Consider the following 18,415-nt stretch of genomic DNA (forward strand, 5'->3'; position numbering starts at 1 on the left):
GCGTCGGGGTGCGTCCAGCGGTGTGCCTCAGTCTGGGTAAGCTGACCCTTTTATTCAACTTAACATAGGTTGATTTTTGTGATCATATGTATTTAGGGGCAGTATGGGAGAGGAATCCCCAGAGAAGATTCTACAACAGCCACTGGGCTATATTGATTAATGTCCTCCCTCCATTAACCTTTGGGAGCAGGTGGATGGACATTGTAGGTGATGGGGTCCTTAAAATGTCATGTTGATTAAAGCCCTTTAGTATTACATTTAGTGCTGAGTGCGGCCAGTGTCGGTGTCCTTTTTAATCAAATCTTTTAAAGCTTGTTTAATATATGTTTGATGGTCTGTTTCAATAAAGGTTGTTATAGAAATTTTGCCAAAAACTCCAATGTTTCTCCTTTTTGAATATGATCATGCAGCACCCCAGGTGGCCGGTTGCTGCAGTGATGTTGCTTTTCCTTCGGGGAAGGTGATGTCATGCTCAGAGGCAAAGGAGTTCTCTTCACCAGGTAAGGCACACGCATGCAACACATTCTGAATCCAGGCCAGGAGGGGGAGCTTAAGACCCGGATTCAGGGGAGCTTCCCTCTGTTATATGTATCCTGACCTGGAGGAGTTAGCCAGTTGTAGGGAGACGTCCAGAAGGCACGCAGAGGGGACAGAGAGGCCTGGCAGCCACGAGGGAGCTGCAGCCTCTGGAAGGAGAGAGAAGGAAGGAGCGAGAGAACCTGAAGGGTTGTTGTATGTAGAGCAGCCGCAAGGGAAGGAGCACAGGAGAGGAGCAGAGATCAGAGGGGAACTGTGGCAGGGCACCCTGAGAGCAGAAGTAACCGGGTACCGGGAGCCCGAGTCTTTCGTGGGTCTCTAAGACACGGAGCAGAACCGGACGGCATGACACTACACGTTACCTGCCCGTACCACACCTGAGACGCAACAGCACCTGTGGAGCCTGAGGCATGTTAAGAGTCCCTCTAAAAAGGCTCAAGCTGCCCGTCGTGCATGTACCTGTCCCAGGACAGGGGGAAACTGGAGGACCCTGTAGGAAGCTTCAGGCAGCAGGGACCTCACCTTGAAAGGCGCTAGTTGGAAAGGCTCATGGACCTCTACTGGGACAAGGGAACTCTTATTTGCCTCTGAGCTGGCCGGACCACCATCACCCGTGCCTGGTACCCTGGATTGTGGCCAGCATCCTACAGTAAACCAGGTAAAGACTTATAACTTGTCTCCTCCATTTATTCACCGGCTTTACCATCTACGTGACACACCATAGGACCCCTGAGGACCCCGCTTCACCTGTGGGAAGTGTAACATCTGGGCTGCCGCATCCCCCAGGGGACCCCTTTAATGCAGTGTCGGACCAACTACTGACCGAACTCTACAGGTGGCGTCACAACAAACTTTGAACATTTAAACCCTTTAACGTTGAGGCCCAGGGCCACGGACCGGATCGCAGCCACTGTGACATCTCCCTTGCGACCGAACCCGGTACCGAGCACCCTACTGCCCTGGGGGCGACTCAATCACTCTATACATTTAAAACTAAATTCCTCAGCTTTCGTTATAGATGAGCGGATCAGGCAAAACTTGAATTCCCCTGTTTGCGGGGGTTTTCCTGAGAAATGTGATTCTTGGAAAGTTATTCCACGCAAATGTAATGTTCATTATTATGGTCTGGTCTTTCTAGACCCCAATTCTTCTCTTTGCCCAGAATCCCAGATGCTCCATTTGTCTACTCTCCGATATTTCCATCTTTGGTTCTTACCTGCTGAGAAGGGAATGAACGCCATCCTGGTGCGGAACTGCCCATCCTCGTCCAGAAAATGCTGAGGGTTGAAATCTTCTGGAGTTTCCCACTGAGATGGGTCTTGTAGGACTGATGTGATGAAGGGGATCACAGTTGTTCCCTGAAATCAAGAAAGATCAGGTTTTACATGAATGTGTATATTTCATGAGGATCACAGTAGACCCAGAATTTCCTAACTAAGTACCAATGGTCAGATATAGAGATGGGCGGATCACTTTGCATGACTGAGATCCATCGGCCAGAACAGTAGTCATGCCTGGCTAATCAAAAGCTGAACCTGGAAGGTCCCGAAAGGTAAAAGCTTACAGATCTGGCCAATGGAACAGTCACACAAAGCAATCCGCCCAGCTCTAGTTAGGAATTCTACATGAACTGTATAGATGTATGTAACTATAATACAACACAACTTATATACTCCCGCTAATGAATTGGGACCATTAACATATATTCCAATGGGTTTTCTACAAAAATGTTGCAATGCAAAGCAAAATTGCATGAAGGCGCCTGTCATTGGGGAAGGCTGAATGGCATTGATATAGAAGGGTTAATGTTGTGCCTTTATTTGCTAGAATGTGTTTAGAATTTGTTCTTATGAGGCAGCAGTCTTGTAGTCTACGATTCAAGCATTTTATACATCTTATCTTACATGTTTTCAATAGTGAGCAAACAGCATGTTCTGGGTACGTGAGAAATATAGGTCAGCATGACCCGGGGTAACAACGGGGGACTACATGAGTTACATTTGTTGTAAATGGTATAAAATACTGCCTCTTGCTTCTTATATCAGATAAAGTGACTGCTCACAATTTGTGTGCATCTTCCTTTTTCCCCAAGCGCGCTTGTCAATGGAGGGCGTAATTCCACAATTTGGCCTCACTGGTGATCTGGCATGTCTGACATTGGGTCAGAACGCAAACAGCTACAACAGTTTTGGCGCCCCAACGCGAGGCCGTGGTAACAAGTCTATTCGGAATCCGTATGTGGGAGCTTTCCTGGGAGATTGGACATGCAAAACCCAGTTGCAGCAAGGTGAGAAATTTTATTCTTAATCTTTGTTTTGCACTTACAATCTCTTTTGGATCTCTCCATATCTCTGGGTAAAGGCTGCGAGCACGGTTCAAAGAACCTACATCACCAGTGAGTTTTGTGTTTTGTCTGTATGAGAGTTGAATAATAGAGTAATAAGATGATAATTGTTATCTGTATTGTTATCTGTCAATATATTAACTGGTTGTGTACCGTGTAGCACAGAGCTGGGATAGACTGTGCAGCGTTGTTGTTTTGGTGATTTTGGATTGGCAGTACATTATATGAAGCTTTTTTTTGTATAGGGCTGTGGTTTCTGTTTTGGCCTTAATGTGCTCTCAGAGTGTCAGTGGACACTGCTGCAGTTTTACATAAGTTGTGTTAATTCCAAAGTGCAAAATAGGCAGGCTGTGTGAACCTTGTATGTATGTCTATGAGAACCTCTAAATGAGATGAGAGGTGAGTAAATGAGTATAAGGGATAAATAAATCCCTGATTGAGGGGTTCCATTAGGTGTGGTCCTCTGTATGTGACAGAAGACATTATTCAACTCACTTTGAGCTGAATCAGGTGGAGTAATTGAGTAAGGGATTTTCTGATTTTAAAAATCAACTGAAAAGTGAAAGGAAAAAAAAAATCCCTGAATGAGCACGTATGAATGAGTGATCACATAAGTATCATCTAACTGTTGCTGAGGGTCCAGGACGGATGAGTTTTGGATATTTTTAATTTACATTTAATTTACATCTGAGATTCAGTGAAACCCGTGTTTTATATGGTTGGACATTGACAGATTTTTATATGTGTTTTGGCCGGACGCGGTCAGAATCAGCTTATTCAAACTATGCAGTGATCTGTCTGTATAGCAAAACGGTTTTTGAAGATGAAGGTTTTGTAGAAATGAATTACGTCTGAGAATTGCTGCATTCTGTTTCTCAAAACAAAATGTATAAAATTCTGATGGGAGGGGTAGATGTGTCCGCTGCGCGATTGCTTGTGAATTTCTCCTTAGAGGGATGCTGTGAGTTCTTATCTCCGCTGAGTACCTGATGGGAGGGTAAATGTGTTTTGTATATTCTGTCCTTGGTGTAGTACGCGCTGGGAGATTTGTGTTTAAAACAATAGTACTGTATTGAAGTAGAAAGAAACATTGTAAGTGGAAGTAAAATATGGTGCCTATGTTAGAGGAAATTTGTGAAAGCATTAAGCTACTTACGGGTAGCGGCATTTTTCGGAGGCCCATGACAGCACCACGAGAGAGGGGATCCGCCCCTTTAGGAACAGGAAACCCACAGATACAAAAGGGCGGCACCTCTCCCACGCATCAGTTGGATTACAGAGCCTGAGAGGACTACCGCAGTTAATGACAAGCAAATACAATACAATTAAATACAATGATTTTAATAAAGTAACAATTGAGATAACACACGTGAGAAGAAAACTTTTCTTCTTTAAATTATTTAGTTCTTTATAAACCCAGGATGTGCAACCCCCATGTGAAAAGGGAGGGAACTAAGGGTGCTGTCATGGGCCTCCGAAAAATGCCGCTACCCGTAAGTAGCTTAATGCTTTATTCGGACTCCCATGACAGCACCACGAGAGATTTACAGAGATGTAAGCCATTTTAGGGAGGGACCACAGCCTGCAGCACCCTTAACCCGAAGGTGAGATCTGAGGAGAACCCCAAGTCCAACCTATAGTGTTTAAAAAAAGGTGGAAGGGGATGACCATGTGGCCGCCTTACATATCTGGTCGACCGACACTCCAGACCTCTCTGCCCAGGATGACGCCATGGCTCGGGTGGAATGCGCCCTCAGATTCTGCGGAGCTGGACCCCCACCTGTCGTGTAAGCAAGAGAGATAGCCTCCCTAATCCATTTAGCTAGTATGTATTTTGATGCTCTAGCCCCTTTCCTTGGAAGGACAGGAATAGTGCATTATCCTTCTTCCAATCATTAGTGACCGAGATATATTGAAGGAGGCATCTCCTGACATCTAAGGTATGGAGCTCACTTTCTTTAGGGTTAGAAGGATTAGGGATAAATGAGGGTAAAACTATCTCCTGCGATCTGTGAAACTGGGATACTACGTTTGGTAAGTAGGCTGGGTCCGGCCTAAGGATAACTCTATCCTGGAGAAATTCTGTATACGGGGGAAGTCTGGAGAGCGCCTGGATGTCTCCTATTCTGCGAGCTGATGTTATAGCTATTAGGAAAGCTGTTTTGAGAGACAACATCCTGACTGAGGCTTCATTCAACGGCTCAAAAGGAGGCTTTGTCAAAGAAGAAAGGACAAGATTTAAATCCCATGGTACCATTTTGTTTCTATATAACGGTCTAATTCTACCGACCGCCTTAATAAATCTCGACACCCAGTAGTTGCCCGCAATATTACATGAGAACAGGGCCCCGAGTGCCGAAACTTGTACTCTTAATGTGCTTGTGGAGAGATTTAACTCTAACCCCCTTTGCAGAAATTCCAATATTTGACTTATTGGTACCCCATCATTAATGTTAAATTCTGAGGAAGTTAGGAACTTTCTCCAGGTTCTGGAGTAGATTCTTGTTGTTATTGGCTTTCTACTTTTTAAAAGGGTATCCACTAATTTAGAAGAGAAGCCTTTATTTTCTAACAATGACCGCTCAAACTCCAAGCCGTCAAATGAAGTCCCTTCACTTGTGGATGGAGTATCGGCCCATGGGAGAGTAAATTTGGGATGTCTGGAAGCACCCAGGGATCGTCCACTGACATTGTCCTGAGCCATGAAAACCAAATTCTCCTGGGCCAGAAAGGAGCAATCAGAATGAGTCTCGCACGGTCTTCTCTGATTTTCCTCACCACTAGAGGTAATAGGTTCAATGGTGGGAAGGCGTAGGCCAGAGAAAAATCCCATTTTATGAGGAATGCATCCACTGCCAGTGGATTTTCCCTGGGATTTAGGGAACAAAAGTTTTTTACTTTTTTGTTTTCTTTCGTGGCAAATAGGTCCACCACTGGTCGACCCCATAAGCGGACAATCTGCTTGAAGATGTCTCCATTTAGAGACCATTCTCCTTGTTTTAGAACATTGCGGCTGAGAAAGTCCGCTTTTACATTGTCTTTTCCTGTGATGTGTAGAGCAGTCAAAGATTGTAAATTCTCTTCTGCCATCTGGAGGAGACGATCTGTGATCTGCATCAGAGTCTCGGAGCGTGTACCTCCTTGATTATTTATATAGAAGACTGCCACCCGGTTGTCCGAGAGGATCCTGACGTGGTGGCCCTGCAGATACATGAGGAGTTTTTTAACTGACAATTCGATTGCCAATAATTCTCTCTGATTGGATGAAGATGTTGAGTATGGTTCCCATTGGCCTTGAACTACAATGTCATTCATGTGAGCCCCCCAACCTGAGGAGCTAGCATCTGTAGTTATAACCCGGGATACTTCTATCATCCAGGGAACACCTGCCGACAAATTATCCCTATCTAGCCACCAATTTAGGGATTCGAGAGTCGCTGGTTCTAAAGTTATCTTTTCCTCCAATACACCCCTCAAGATCCTGTCCTTAAACAAAACTTCTTTCTGGAGGGATCTAGCATGAAAATGTGCCCACCTTACTGCTGGAATGCAGGATGTGAGGGACCCCAGCAGGGACATAGCTTGCCGAAGGGTCATTGAGGGTGTATTAATTGCTTTTAATACCTGATGCTGAATCGGATTTCATTTATTTTCCGGAAGATAACACTGTTGTGTAGTTGAATCTAATAATAAACCTAGGAACTTCTGAATTTTTTGAGGCTGTAACCGAGATTTTTCAAAATTAATTATCCAGCCCAGGCGTTCCAACTTAACCCTAGTTAGTTCTAGTTGGGACAAACAGTGTTCTGCCGAGTTCCCTGCTATGAGGAAGTCGTCAAGGTATGGGACAATAAGAATATTAGATTCCCGCAAGTGAGCCATCACCTCCGCCACTATTTTTGTGAATACTCTAGGGGCTGATGTTATACCGAAAGGAAGAGCTCTGTACTGAAAATGATTAACCACTCCTCCCATTAATACTGCTACCCTCAAGAACTGCTGGAAATCCACATGAATAGGTACATGGTAATAGGCATCCTTTAAATCGATTACCACCATAAAGCAGTTTTTGAACAGCATTTTTATTGTTGAGCTGATGGACTCCATCTTAAAAGTATGCTTAACCAGATAACTGTTAAGATGCCTGAGATTTATGATGGTTCTATACGTTTTATCAGGTTTCTGAATAAGAAACAAGGGAGAATAAAATCCTTTCCCTCTATCAGACTCTGGAACCTGTGTAAGTACATTTTTAGAGCAAAGAGACCACACCTCTTCTTCTAGAGCAGATTGTTCTAGGGGATTAGAGCGCAAGGGAGTTAACATAAATTTATCCCGTGGGGTACGGCAAAACTCAAGTGTAAGACCCCGAGAAATAGTATCTTGTACCCAGACACTATTCATGATCTCTGACCATTCTGAACAGAAATGTAATAGTCTACCCCCCACCGGGGTTCCTAGTCATTTGTCTTCTTTCTTTTGAGGAACGACGGAACATATATCCCGTACCTCGTCTACGTCTGTCTTCCCATCTAGATCGATCCCTTAAAGGTGAAAAGGTACGCTTTCCTCCGCGACCAAACCTTCTCTTATTAAAGGGACGACGGTAGGACCCAAGCAGATTGGGGAATTTCTTTTTGTCATCCCCCGCTTTTTCTAGGAGTTCATCCAAGGTGGGACCAAATAGATACTCCCCTTTACATGGAATGGCACAAAGTTTTGATCTTGACTGTATATCGCCTGGCCAACATTTCAGCCATAGAGCTCTCCTGGCTGCATTTGAGAGACCTGCTGCTCTAGCAGCCATTTTAACGGAGTCAATGGATGCATCTGATAAGAAGGCGGCTGCTTCTTGAATCATTGGTAAGGCAGTCAGAATAGAATCCCTTGACGCACCTTCTTTCAACTGGGTCTCTAATTGTTCCAGCCAGACCATCATTGATCTGGCTGTACAGGTTGAAGCCACTGCAGGCCGTAAGGCACCGGCTGCCATCTCCCAGGTACTCTTTAGAAAGGTGTCCGCTTTCCTATCAAGGGGGTCTTTAAGGGTCCCCATGTCCTCAAAGGGGAGAGAGGCCCGTTTTGCCACCTTGGCTATTGCCGCATCTAACTTAGGGGCTTTTTCCCAATTGGTGACTGCTGGATCATCAAATGGATATCTGCGCTTCTGCGCTGGAGGTAAGGAACCCTTTCTCTCGGGTTTCTTCCACTCTCTATTGATAAGATCCTGGATTTTCTCATTGAGCGGAAAGACCCTACGTTTTTTCTGCTCCAACCCACTAAACATAATTTCCTCCTTGGAAAGTTGGGGTCTCGATTCAGTTATGCCCATCGTTCCTCTGACCGCTTTGACCAGCTTATCCACTCGTTCAAGGGGTAGACAGAAGCGGCCGGTGTCCTCATCCGAGGAAGAGGACGATGCAGCTGAGCCGGAGAAAACTTCCTCCTTATCCTCCTCTACTGAAGAATCGGAGTGTAATGGAGCTTTAGATTTAGAACTTCCTCCTTGAGAAAGACCTTTTAAGGATTGTCTGACCTCCATTCTGATCATCTCTTTCAAGCTGGCGGTCATAGTAAGGGATTCCTCCGCTACCTGAGGGGGCAAATTAAAGCAATCTAATCCTTGTAGATATAATGCTCTCACCCCCTCCCCTTTCCTGAGACCTCACCGTCTGCTGGATACAGGGGCCACATAATTTTTTAGGGCACAAATCAGGTAGGGGAACCCCGCAGATGCCACATTCCCTGTGTTTCGCCTTCCCGGCACATTTCTTCCCCTATAATAGAACATATGAGGGGGATCACGTCACTGGGTGAACTTTCACGAAGATCACTTACCAGCAGCTGCCCAAAGAAAAGTACCGGAATACGAGGGGGATTTCCTCTGGCTGATGCTCCAGACCCCTGCCTGGAGGAGCTTTTGTGGCCAGACTCACTACTCCTTTTGTCGCGATCCTTCCCTTTAGGCTTCTGAGCTACCTCTTCCAGCAACTGCAACTGCACGTGCTCGTCCTCCATCTCCCACAATATGAGGCCAGAAGCAAGGGACCACGATCCGGAGTTCTTTTTATAACCCCTCCTCCGGTCAGCAGCTGTGCCTAGCGCTCCCCTGATTGATTTTTCCGGCCTCCCCCAGGTGCAGGCGTCGCTATACCGGTGGGCGCCGCCATCTTGGATACACTGCGCATGCGCAGGACCCCGGAAACCCGGAAGTGACTGCCGACTCCTCCCCCGACGTCACCCGGGCTCCCAGCGCTTCTCCATCAGCGCACAGAGCGGCGAGGGACGCCGGACAGAGCCGCAGCACCCCAGGTGGCGCCCCCAAGCGCCGCCGCATACAGAGACCCCAGCCACCCCAGAAGGAGGAGACCCAGGGGACATACTCACCTACGCTGGCTTGGAGACAGGACACCACCGGCGACCGCTCCCTGCTGGAATGACACTGACATGCAGCCCTGCCAGGACCATCGTGACATCTTCCAGGAACTCCGCACCGGCCGAGGTAGGAGACCCCCTCGCTACCTGAGTCGGCCGGCCGGCCTGGGATCCTTTTGTAAATTCTGCAGGATCCCGTCCCATTAGGAACAGGAAACCAACTGATGCGTGGGAGAGGTGCTGCCCTTTTGTATCTGTGGGTTTCCTGTTCCTAAAGGGGCGGATCCCCTCTCTCGTGGTGCTGTCATGGGAGTCCGAATAAAGATTGTTTGGTTATCAGTGCGATTGAAAGATTGGTAAAAGATTCACCTGCTTCAAGTTGAGTGATTGATATATAGCAAATTGAGGATCAACAGAGGAGGTAGCCAACTGCACTGCTGATGTAGTAGATTAGAGGCCTAACACATCATGGCCTCTTGCTACAGTCAGCTGTTTTTTTGTTGCGGGTGAGAGGTGGAAAGCCTTTCCGTTACATCCTTTAGGTTTACCGGGTGAGAGGTGGAAAGCCTTCCCGCTAAACCTTGACACTTGCTCTGACTTGCTACGTGTGGCCACCCGTAGATAAGGTACAGGCACACTAAAAAGGGCATTTGCAGAAAAAAGGTGAGCTGTCTGAAGAATAAGTTGAAGCCATGGGCAACTTGTTCTGTGTGCAGTCAGGGTCCCCAATGGGATCCAGAACCGCTATGCAGATTGTAAAAGACAGAGAAGGAAAGGAAGCAGTGAAAGATGTGGGACCAATATTGAAAAAGGCAAACATGCCAGAGTGTGGATGTTTGGATGTACAAAAAAGGCACGGACAAGGGAGGAAAATATCAAGTGAATAAATGGTGTCTGAGAAAGTGCAGCAGTCCGGAAGTAAGGTGTATTATGAATGTTTTGATGCTCAAAAGTCCGACTATGACCGACACATTAATGCTACCATCATACCTTTGTATAACCAGAGACCCAGACAAGACAGATGGATGTTGTGAAATTGGATTTTGGGCTCCCCCAGTGGCCACTGGTGGAATTGAACTGGTGTGCATCATCCTCTCTGTTCACCTGTTTCCATCAGGATGTGGGAGTCGCTATTTAGCCTTGCTCCTCTGTCACTTCCATGCCGGTCAACATTGTAATCAGAAGCCTTTCTGTGCATGTTCCTGCTGCTAGACAACTCCCAGCTAAGTTGGACTTAGTCCTTGTTTGTTTTTGCATTTTGTTCCAGTTCACAGCTGTAGTTTCGTTTCTGTGTCTGGAAAGCTCTTGTGATCTGAAATTGCCACTCTGATGTTATGAGTTAATACTAGAGTCTTAAAGTAATTTCAGGATGGTATTTTGATAGGGCACTTTCATGGTCAGCTGAAAACCCTTTCTGTCTTCCTGCTATCTAGTAAGCGGACCTCAATTTTGCTAAACCTATTTTCATACTACGTTTGTCATTTCATCTAAAATCACCGCCAATATTTGTGGGGGCCTCTGTCTGCCTTTCGGGGAAATTTCTCTAGAGGTGAGCCAGGACTATATTTTCCTCTGCCAGGATTAGTTAGTCCTCCGGCCGGCGCTGGGCGTCTAGGGATAAAACGCAGGCTACGCTACCCGGCTACTGTTAGTTGTGCGGCAGGTTTAGTTCATGGTCAGTTTAGTTTCCATCCTTCCAAGAGCTAGTTCGTATGTTTGCTGGGCTATGTTCTCTTGCCATTGAGAACCATAACAGTTTGACCGGCCGGAAAGGGTTAAATTAATTGACAGAGAAAGGAGAGAAAAGAGAAGTCTGCTGAAGATTTTTTTTTTTTTTTTTTCTCAGTTCTGAGTGTGCTTGTAATTGAATCTCTTGCAAGTCTGCCTATATTGCAGCCTTTCTCTCTCTCTCTCCTTCTAATCCTGGAATGGCTCTGTGTTCACCTGTTTAAAATGGATATTCAGAGTTTAGCTGCAGGTTTGAATAATCTCACCACGAAAGTTCAAAACTTACAAGATTTTGTTGTTCATGTTCCTATATCTGAACCTAGAATTCCTTTGCCTGAATTTTTCTCGGGGAATAGATCTTGCTTTCAAAATTTCAAAAATAATTGCAAGTTGTTTTTGTCCCTGAAATCTCGCTCTGCTGGAGATCCTGCTCAGCAGGTCAGGATTGTGATTTCTTTGCTCCGGGGCGACCCTCAGGATTGGGCTTTTGCATTGGCTCCAGGGGATCCTGCGTTGCTCAATGTGGATGCGTTTTTTCTGGCCTTGGGGTTGCTTTATGAGGAACCTCAGTTAGAACTTCAGGCGGAAAAGGCCTTGATGTCCCTATCTCAGGGGCAAGACGAAGCTGAAATATACTGCCAGAAATTCCGTAAATGGGCTGTGCTTACTCAGTGGAATGAGTGCGCCCTGGCGGCGAATTTCAGAGAGGGTCTCTCTGATGCCATTAAGGATGTTATGGTGGGGTTCCCTGTGCCTGCGGGTCTGAATGAGTCCATGACAATGGCTATCCAGATCGATAGGCGTCTGCGGGAGCGCAAACCTGTGCACCATTTGGCGGTGTCTACTGAGAAGACGCCAGAGAATATGCAATGTGATAGAATTCTGTCCAGAAGTGAACGGCAGAATTTTAGACGAAAAAATGGGTTGTGCTTCTATTGCGGTGATTCAACTCATGTTATATCAGCATGCTCTAAGCGTACTAAGAAGCTTGATAAGTCTGTTTCAATTGGCACTTTACAGTCTAAGTTTATTCTATCTGTGACCCTGATTTGTTCTTTATCATCTATTACCGCGGATGCCTATGTCGACTCTGGCGCCGCTTTGAGTCTTATGGATTGGTCCTTTGCCAAACGCTGTGGGTATGATTTGGAGCCTCTTGAAACTTCTATACCCCTGAAGGGGATTGACTCCACCCCATTGGCTAGCAATAAACCACAATACTGGACACAAGTAACTATGCGGATTAATCCGGATCACCAGGAGATTATTCGCTTTCTTGTGCTGTATAACCCACATGATGTGTTGGTGCTTGGATTGCCATGGCTGCAATCTCATAACCCAGTCCTTGACTGGAAAGCTATGTCTGTGTTAAGCTGGGGATGTAAGGGGACGCATGGGGACGTACCTGTGGTTTCCATTTCATCATCTATTCCCTCTGAGATTCCTGAATTCTTGACTGAATATCGTGACGTTTTTGAAGAACCTAAGCTTGGTTCATTACCTCCGCACCGGGAGTGCGATTGTGCCATAGATTTGATACCGGGTAGTAAATACCCTAAGGGTCGTTTATTTAATCTGTCTGTGCCTGAACATGCTGCTATGCGAGAATATATAAAGGAGTCCTTGGAAAAGGGACATATTCGTCCTTCGTCATCTCCCTTAGGAGCCGGTTTTTTCTTTGTGGCTAAGAAAGATGGCTCTTTGAGGCCGTGCATTGATTATCGGCTTTTGAATAAAATCACGGTTAAATATCAATATCCGTTGCCACTGCTGACTGATTTGTTTGCTCGCATAAAGGGGGCCAAGTGGTTCTCTAAGATAGATCTTCGTGGGGCGTATAATTTGGTGCGAATTAAGCAGGGGGATGAGTGGAAAACCGCATTTAATACGCCCGAGGGCCACTTTGAGTATTTGGTGATGCCTTTTGGTCTTTCAAATGCCCCTTCAGTCTTTCAGTCCTTTATGCATGACATTTTCCGTGATTATTTGGATAAATTTATGATTGTGTATCTGGATGATATTTTGATTTTTTCGGATGACTGGGACTCTCATGTCCAGCAGGTCAGGAGGGTTTTTCAGGTTTTGCGGTCTAATTCCTTGTGTGTGAAGGGTTCTAAGTGCGTTTTTGGGGTTCAAAAGATTTCCTTTTTGGGATATATTTTTTCCCCCTCTTCCATCGAGATGGATCCTGTCAAGGTTCAGGCTATTTGTGATTGGACGCAACCCTCTTCTCTTAAGAGTCTTCAGAAATTTTTGGGCTTTGCTAACTTTTATCGTCAATTTATTGCTGGTTTTTCTGATGTTGTTAAACCATTGACTGATTTGACTAAGAAGGGTGCTGATGTTGCTGATTGGTCCCCTGCTGCTGTGGAGGCCTTTCGGGAGCTTAAGCGCCGCTTTTCTTCCGCCCCTGTGTTGCGTCAGCCTGATGTTGCTCTTCCTTTTCAGGTTGAGGTCGACGCTTCTGAAATCGGAGCTGGGGCGGTTTTGTCGCAGAGAAGTTCCGATTGCTCCGTGATGAGACCTTGTGCTTTTTTCTCGCGTAAATTTTCGCCCGCCGAGCGGAATTATGATGTTGGGAATCGGGAGCTTTTGGCCATGAAGTGGGCTTTTGAGGAGTGGCGTCATTGGCTTGAGGGGGCTAGACATCAGGTGGTGGTATTGACTGACCACAAAAATCTAATTTATCTTGAGTCCGCCAGACGCCTGAATCCTAGACAGGCGCGCTGGTCGTTGTTTTTCTCTCGGTTTAATTTTGTGGTGTCCTACCTGCCGGGTTCTAAGAATGTTAAGGCGGATGCCCTTTCTAGGAGTTTTGAGCCTGACTCCCCTGGTAATTCTGAACCTACAGGTATCCTTAAGGATGGAGTGATATTGTCTGCCGTTTCTCCAGACCTGCGGCGGGCCTTGCAGGAGTTTCAGGCGGATAGACCTGATCGTTGCCCACCTGGTAGACTGTTTGTTCCTGATGATTGGACCAGTAAAGTCATTTCTGAGGTTCATTCTTCTGCGTTGGCAGGTCATCCTGGAATCTTTGGTACCAGGGATTTGGTGGCAAGGTCCTTCTGGTGGCCTTCCCTGTCTCGAGATGTGCGAGGCTTCGTGCAGTCTTGTGACGTTTGTGCTCGGGCCAAGCCTTGTTGTTCTCGGGCTAGTGGATTGTTGTTGCCCTTGCCTATCCCGAAGAGGCCCTGGACGCACATCTCGATGGATTTTATTTCGGATCTTCCTGTTTCTCAGAAGATGTCTGTCATCTGGGTGGTGTGTGATCGTTTCTCTAAGATGGTCCATTTGGTTCCCCTGCCTAAGTTGCCTTCTTCTTCCGAGTTGGTTCCTCTGTTTTTTCAAAATGTGGTCCGTTTGCATGGTATTCCGGAGAATATCGTTTCTGACAGAGGTACCCAATTCGTGTCTAGATTTTGGCGAGCATTCTGTGCTAGGATGGGCATAGATTTGTCTTTCTCGTCTGCTTTCCATCCTCAGACTAATGGCCAGACCGAGCGGACGAATCAGACCTTGGAGACATATTTGAGGTGTTTTGTGTCTGCAGATCAGGATGATTGGGTTGCTTTTTTGCCTTTAGCGGAGTTTGCCCTCAATAATCGGGCCAGTTCTGCCACCTTGGTGTCTCCCTTTTTCTGTAATTCGGGGTTTCATCCTCGATTTTCTTCTGGTCAGGTGGAATCTTCGGATTGTCCTGGAGTGGATGCTGTGGTGGAGAGGTTGCATCAGATTTGGGGGCAGGTAGTGGACAATTTGAAGTTGTCCCAGGAGAAGACTCAGCTTTTTGCCAACCGCCGGCGTCGGGTTGGTCCTCGGCTTTGTGTTGGGGACTTGGTGTGGTTGTCTTCTCGTTTTGTCCCTATGAGGGTTTCTTCTCCCAAGTTTAAGCCTCGGTTCATCGGCCCGTACAAGATATTGGAGATTCTTAACCCTGTGTCCTTCCGTTTGGACCTCCCTGCATCTTTTTCTATTCATAATGTTTTTCATCGGTCATTATTGCGCAGGTATGAGGTACCAGTTGTGCCTTCCGTTGAGCCTCCTGCTCCGGTGTTGGTTGAGGGCGAGTTGGAGTACGTTGTGGAAAAAATCTTGGACTCCCGTGTTTCCAGACGGAAACTCCAGTATCTGGTCAAATGGAAGGGATACGGTCAGGAGGATAATTCTTGGGTGACTGCCTCTGATGTTCATGCCTCCGATTTGGTCCGTGCCTTTCATAGGGCTCATCCTGATCGCCCTGGTGGTTCTGGTGAGGGTTCGGTGCCCCCTCCTTGAGGGGGGGGTACTGTTGTGAAATTGGATTTTGGGCTCCCCCGGTGGCCACTGGTGGAATTGAACTGGTGTGCATCATCCTCTCTGTTCACCTGTTTCCATCAGGATGTGGGAGTCGCTATTTAGCCTTGCTCCTCTGTCACTTCCATGCCGGTCAACATTGTAATCAGAAGCCTTTCTGTGCATGTTCCTGCTGCTAGACAACTCCCAGCTAAGTTGGACTTAGTCCTTGTTTGTTTTTGCATTTTGTTCCAGTTCACAGCTGTAGTTTCGTTTCTGTGTCTGGAAAGCTCTTGTGATCTGAAATTGCCACTCTGATGTTATGAGTTAATACTAGAGTCTTAAAGTAATTTCAGGATGGTATTTTGATAGGGTTTTCAGCTGACCATGAAAGTGCCCTTTCTGTCTTCCTGCTATCTAGTAAGCGGACCTCAATTTTGCTAAACCTATTTTCATACTACGTTTGTCATTTCATCTAAAATCACCGCCAATATTTGTGGGGGCCTCTGTCTGCCTTTCGGGGAAATTTCTCTAGAGGTGAGCCAGGACTATATTTTCCTCTGCCAGGATTAGTTAGTCCTCCGGCCGGCGCTGGGCGTCTAGGGATAAAACGCAGGCTACGCTACCCGGCTACTGTTAGTTGTGCGGCAGGTTTAGTTCATGGTCAGTTTAGTTTCCATCCTTCCAAGAGCTAGTTCGTATGTTTGCTGGGCTATGTTCTCTTGCCATTGAGAACCATAACAGATGGACTTGTAAACACTGTGGTCAGACAAACCCAGACTGGAGAAATACTTGTATGACCTGTGCTGCAACCCGACCTAAGTGAATTGCACTGAATCCTATCCAGACAAGATCACATGTAGTGACATAAGAAGCTGACACAGGAGTGTGGTTAGTGGGTAGTGGGGACATTGACTTTTTGGGAGTAAGCTGACAGTAATCCTTTTGGGAAGGAAGCTGTAGAACAGCATGTCACCCCCACCGATCATCCAGTCACCTCCACCACCAGACCCACTACTAGAGAACCAACCACATCAGGTAGGGTAAGACAGATACAGGAGTATTATCCCTGGAGCCCCTCTGACTAGCTAGCTACGGTAAAACAGTTGCCTGACCCAGAGAACCAACCTTTCCCTTTTTTACAGACAAATAAAGGAAATACAGCGGGCATATAAGTGTACCTGGGCAGACCTAGAGAGCTTGGTGAGCACAAAGGCAGGTGACGTACTAGGACACAAAATTAAGACACATACAGATGTGGCAAAAGATCAAGCATGGAGCATGGGTGATAAATCTGCATGATCTGGGGAGACGTACTGTGAATCACCAATGGGCTATAGTGAAGCAATCAGACCAGTCTACTCCTGACTGACGTGACGCAGCAAAAAAGAGAGAGTGTAGAGATGTACTTTGGATGGTTACAGCTAAAATGGGCAGACACTGGGTACAGTCCAATAAACCCACTCGATGTTAAAATACTGGTAAATGCATTCATTGACGGTATGAACAAAGGCCTAGGAGACGCAGTACAGACAGCCAGACCTGAATGGAGAAATGTAGATCCAAAAGACCTGAAGGTGGCTAAAGAAGTTGAATAAACAAAGACAATAAGACGACCTGTCATGTATGCTGGATCACAAGGAAAACAGTAGAGACGTAGTGTGGGACCTAAGGACTTAGAAACAGTGAAGTGCTCGAATTGTGGAGAAAATGGACACTAAGCCAACCACTGCAAAAACCCTACCGAGTAGACTAATTAGTCCAATCTTCCACCTCCTTCACCTTCAGACTAAAGGTACCGTCACACTCAGCGATGCTGCAGCGATATAGACGACGAGCCGATCGCTGGAGCGTCGCTGTTTAGGTCGCTGTAGAGATGTCAAACACAGCAGCTCCAGAACGATGCAGGAGCGATCCAGTGACGTAACGGCGACTCACTTATCGTTCTCGCTGGTTGTTAGCTCCATGTAAAACATTGCTGGCATCGTAGCTTTTGATGTCAAACATGACGATACACGCCGACCTGACGACGAAATAAAGTTCTGGACTTCTAGCTCTGACCAGCGATATCACAGCGGGATCCAGATCGCTGCTGCATGTCAAACACAACGAGATCGCTATCCAGGACGCTGCAACGTCACAGATCGTTGTCGTTCTCGTTGCAAAGTTGCTGAGTGTGACGGTACCTTAAGAAACTGGCAACCCAGTGACAAATGTGTGCCCTGTTCTTGTCCCCTCTGGACCTGGTCCTGCCTTGATGACCACCATAACAATGCCGGGAGGGAAAGAGACAGAATTCTTGATTGACACTAGGGCAGCCGGGACTGTGGTACACAAAGACTTGATAATGTGTGGGGTTAGAAGCACAAGTGACAGAAGCCCCAATGACTAAACAACACTAAAATTAAGACACAGCCAAGAGGTGCTTACAAAACTTATTGTTAGTGACAATACCCCTATGAATTTGCTGGGAGCAGATGTGTTGAGTGCTATCCAGGCCACCATACAGTCTCTCTTGATGGTATTAGTCACAAGTCCCCTTTCATATAAACACTTGTGTAAGATTGCAGAAATGATGTATATGACAAAAACAGTGAAAGTAACGCCTGACACCAAAATGTCTGAGGATGGGGAAATGAGACAGGTGCCAGACACAGTTTGGGCAAGGGGAAAAACTGATGTGGGTCGGCTGTCCATTCCCCCTGTCATGATTACATTGAAAGAAGGAACCACTCCTCCTTGTTTAAAGCAATACCCCTTGAGCCTAGTCAAATCAATGGCTCTGAGCAGGGATATTAAAGAGTATGTTAAGGCAAGGGTTCTGGTGCAGAGATCTTCCCCCTGCAGCACCCCTTTGTACCCCATTAAGGCTACTTTCACACATCCATCTTTTTGTTTCAGGCTAAATCCTGCTCTTTAGAGAAAACCCGGAACCGGAAAAAATAAAAACCGGAATCGGTTTTTGTTTTCCCCCCATTGACTTCTATTAGCGCCGCATGGCCCAGCGTTCCTTCTGGTTTTTTCCGGATCCGGCTAAAATTCTGATTCCGGCGTCTGGAAAAAACGTCTACTGTAACGTTTTTTGTCTGCGGCGAAATAGCCGGAAGGGCCGGTTCCTGCCCTTACGGCTTTTCGCTACAATGCAGGTCTATGGACGCC

General features: G+C 46.4%; 2 protein-coding genes across 4 annotated transcripts in view; both read right to left on the reverse strand.

Annotated features, from left to right (window-relative positions):
* The window catches only part of LOC143783138 (cytochrome P450 2C20-like), a 522,836-nt gene that overhangs the window by 293,705 nt on the left and 210,716 nt on the right, over positions 1-18,415 (reverse strand). The gene's annotated exons all lie outside the window — the stretch shown is intronic.
* The window catches only part of LOC143783140 (cytochrome P450 2K1-like), a 47,661-nt gene that overhangs the window by 2,266 nt on the left and 26,980 nt on the right, over positions 1-18,415 (reverse strand). The window contains exon 3 of the mRNA XM_077271459.1: positions 1,754-1,895. Within this exon, the coding sequence (XP_077127574.1) occupies positions 1,754-1,895 (142 nt within the window). The remainder of the gene's footprint in view (positions 1-1,753; positions 1,896-18,415) is intronic.

This window comes from Ranitomeya variabilis, chromosome 6, assembly GCF_051348905.1.
Source record: "Ranitomeya variabilis isolate aRanVar5 chromosome 6, aRanVar5.hap1, whole genome shotgun sequence".
Lineage (NCBI taxonomy): Eukaryota > Metazoa > Chordata > Amphibia > Anura > Dendrobatidae > Ranitomeya > Ranitomeya variabilis.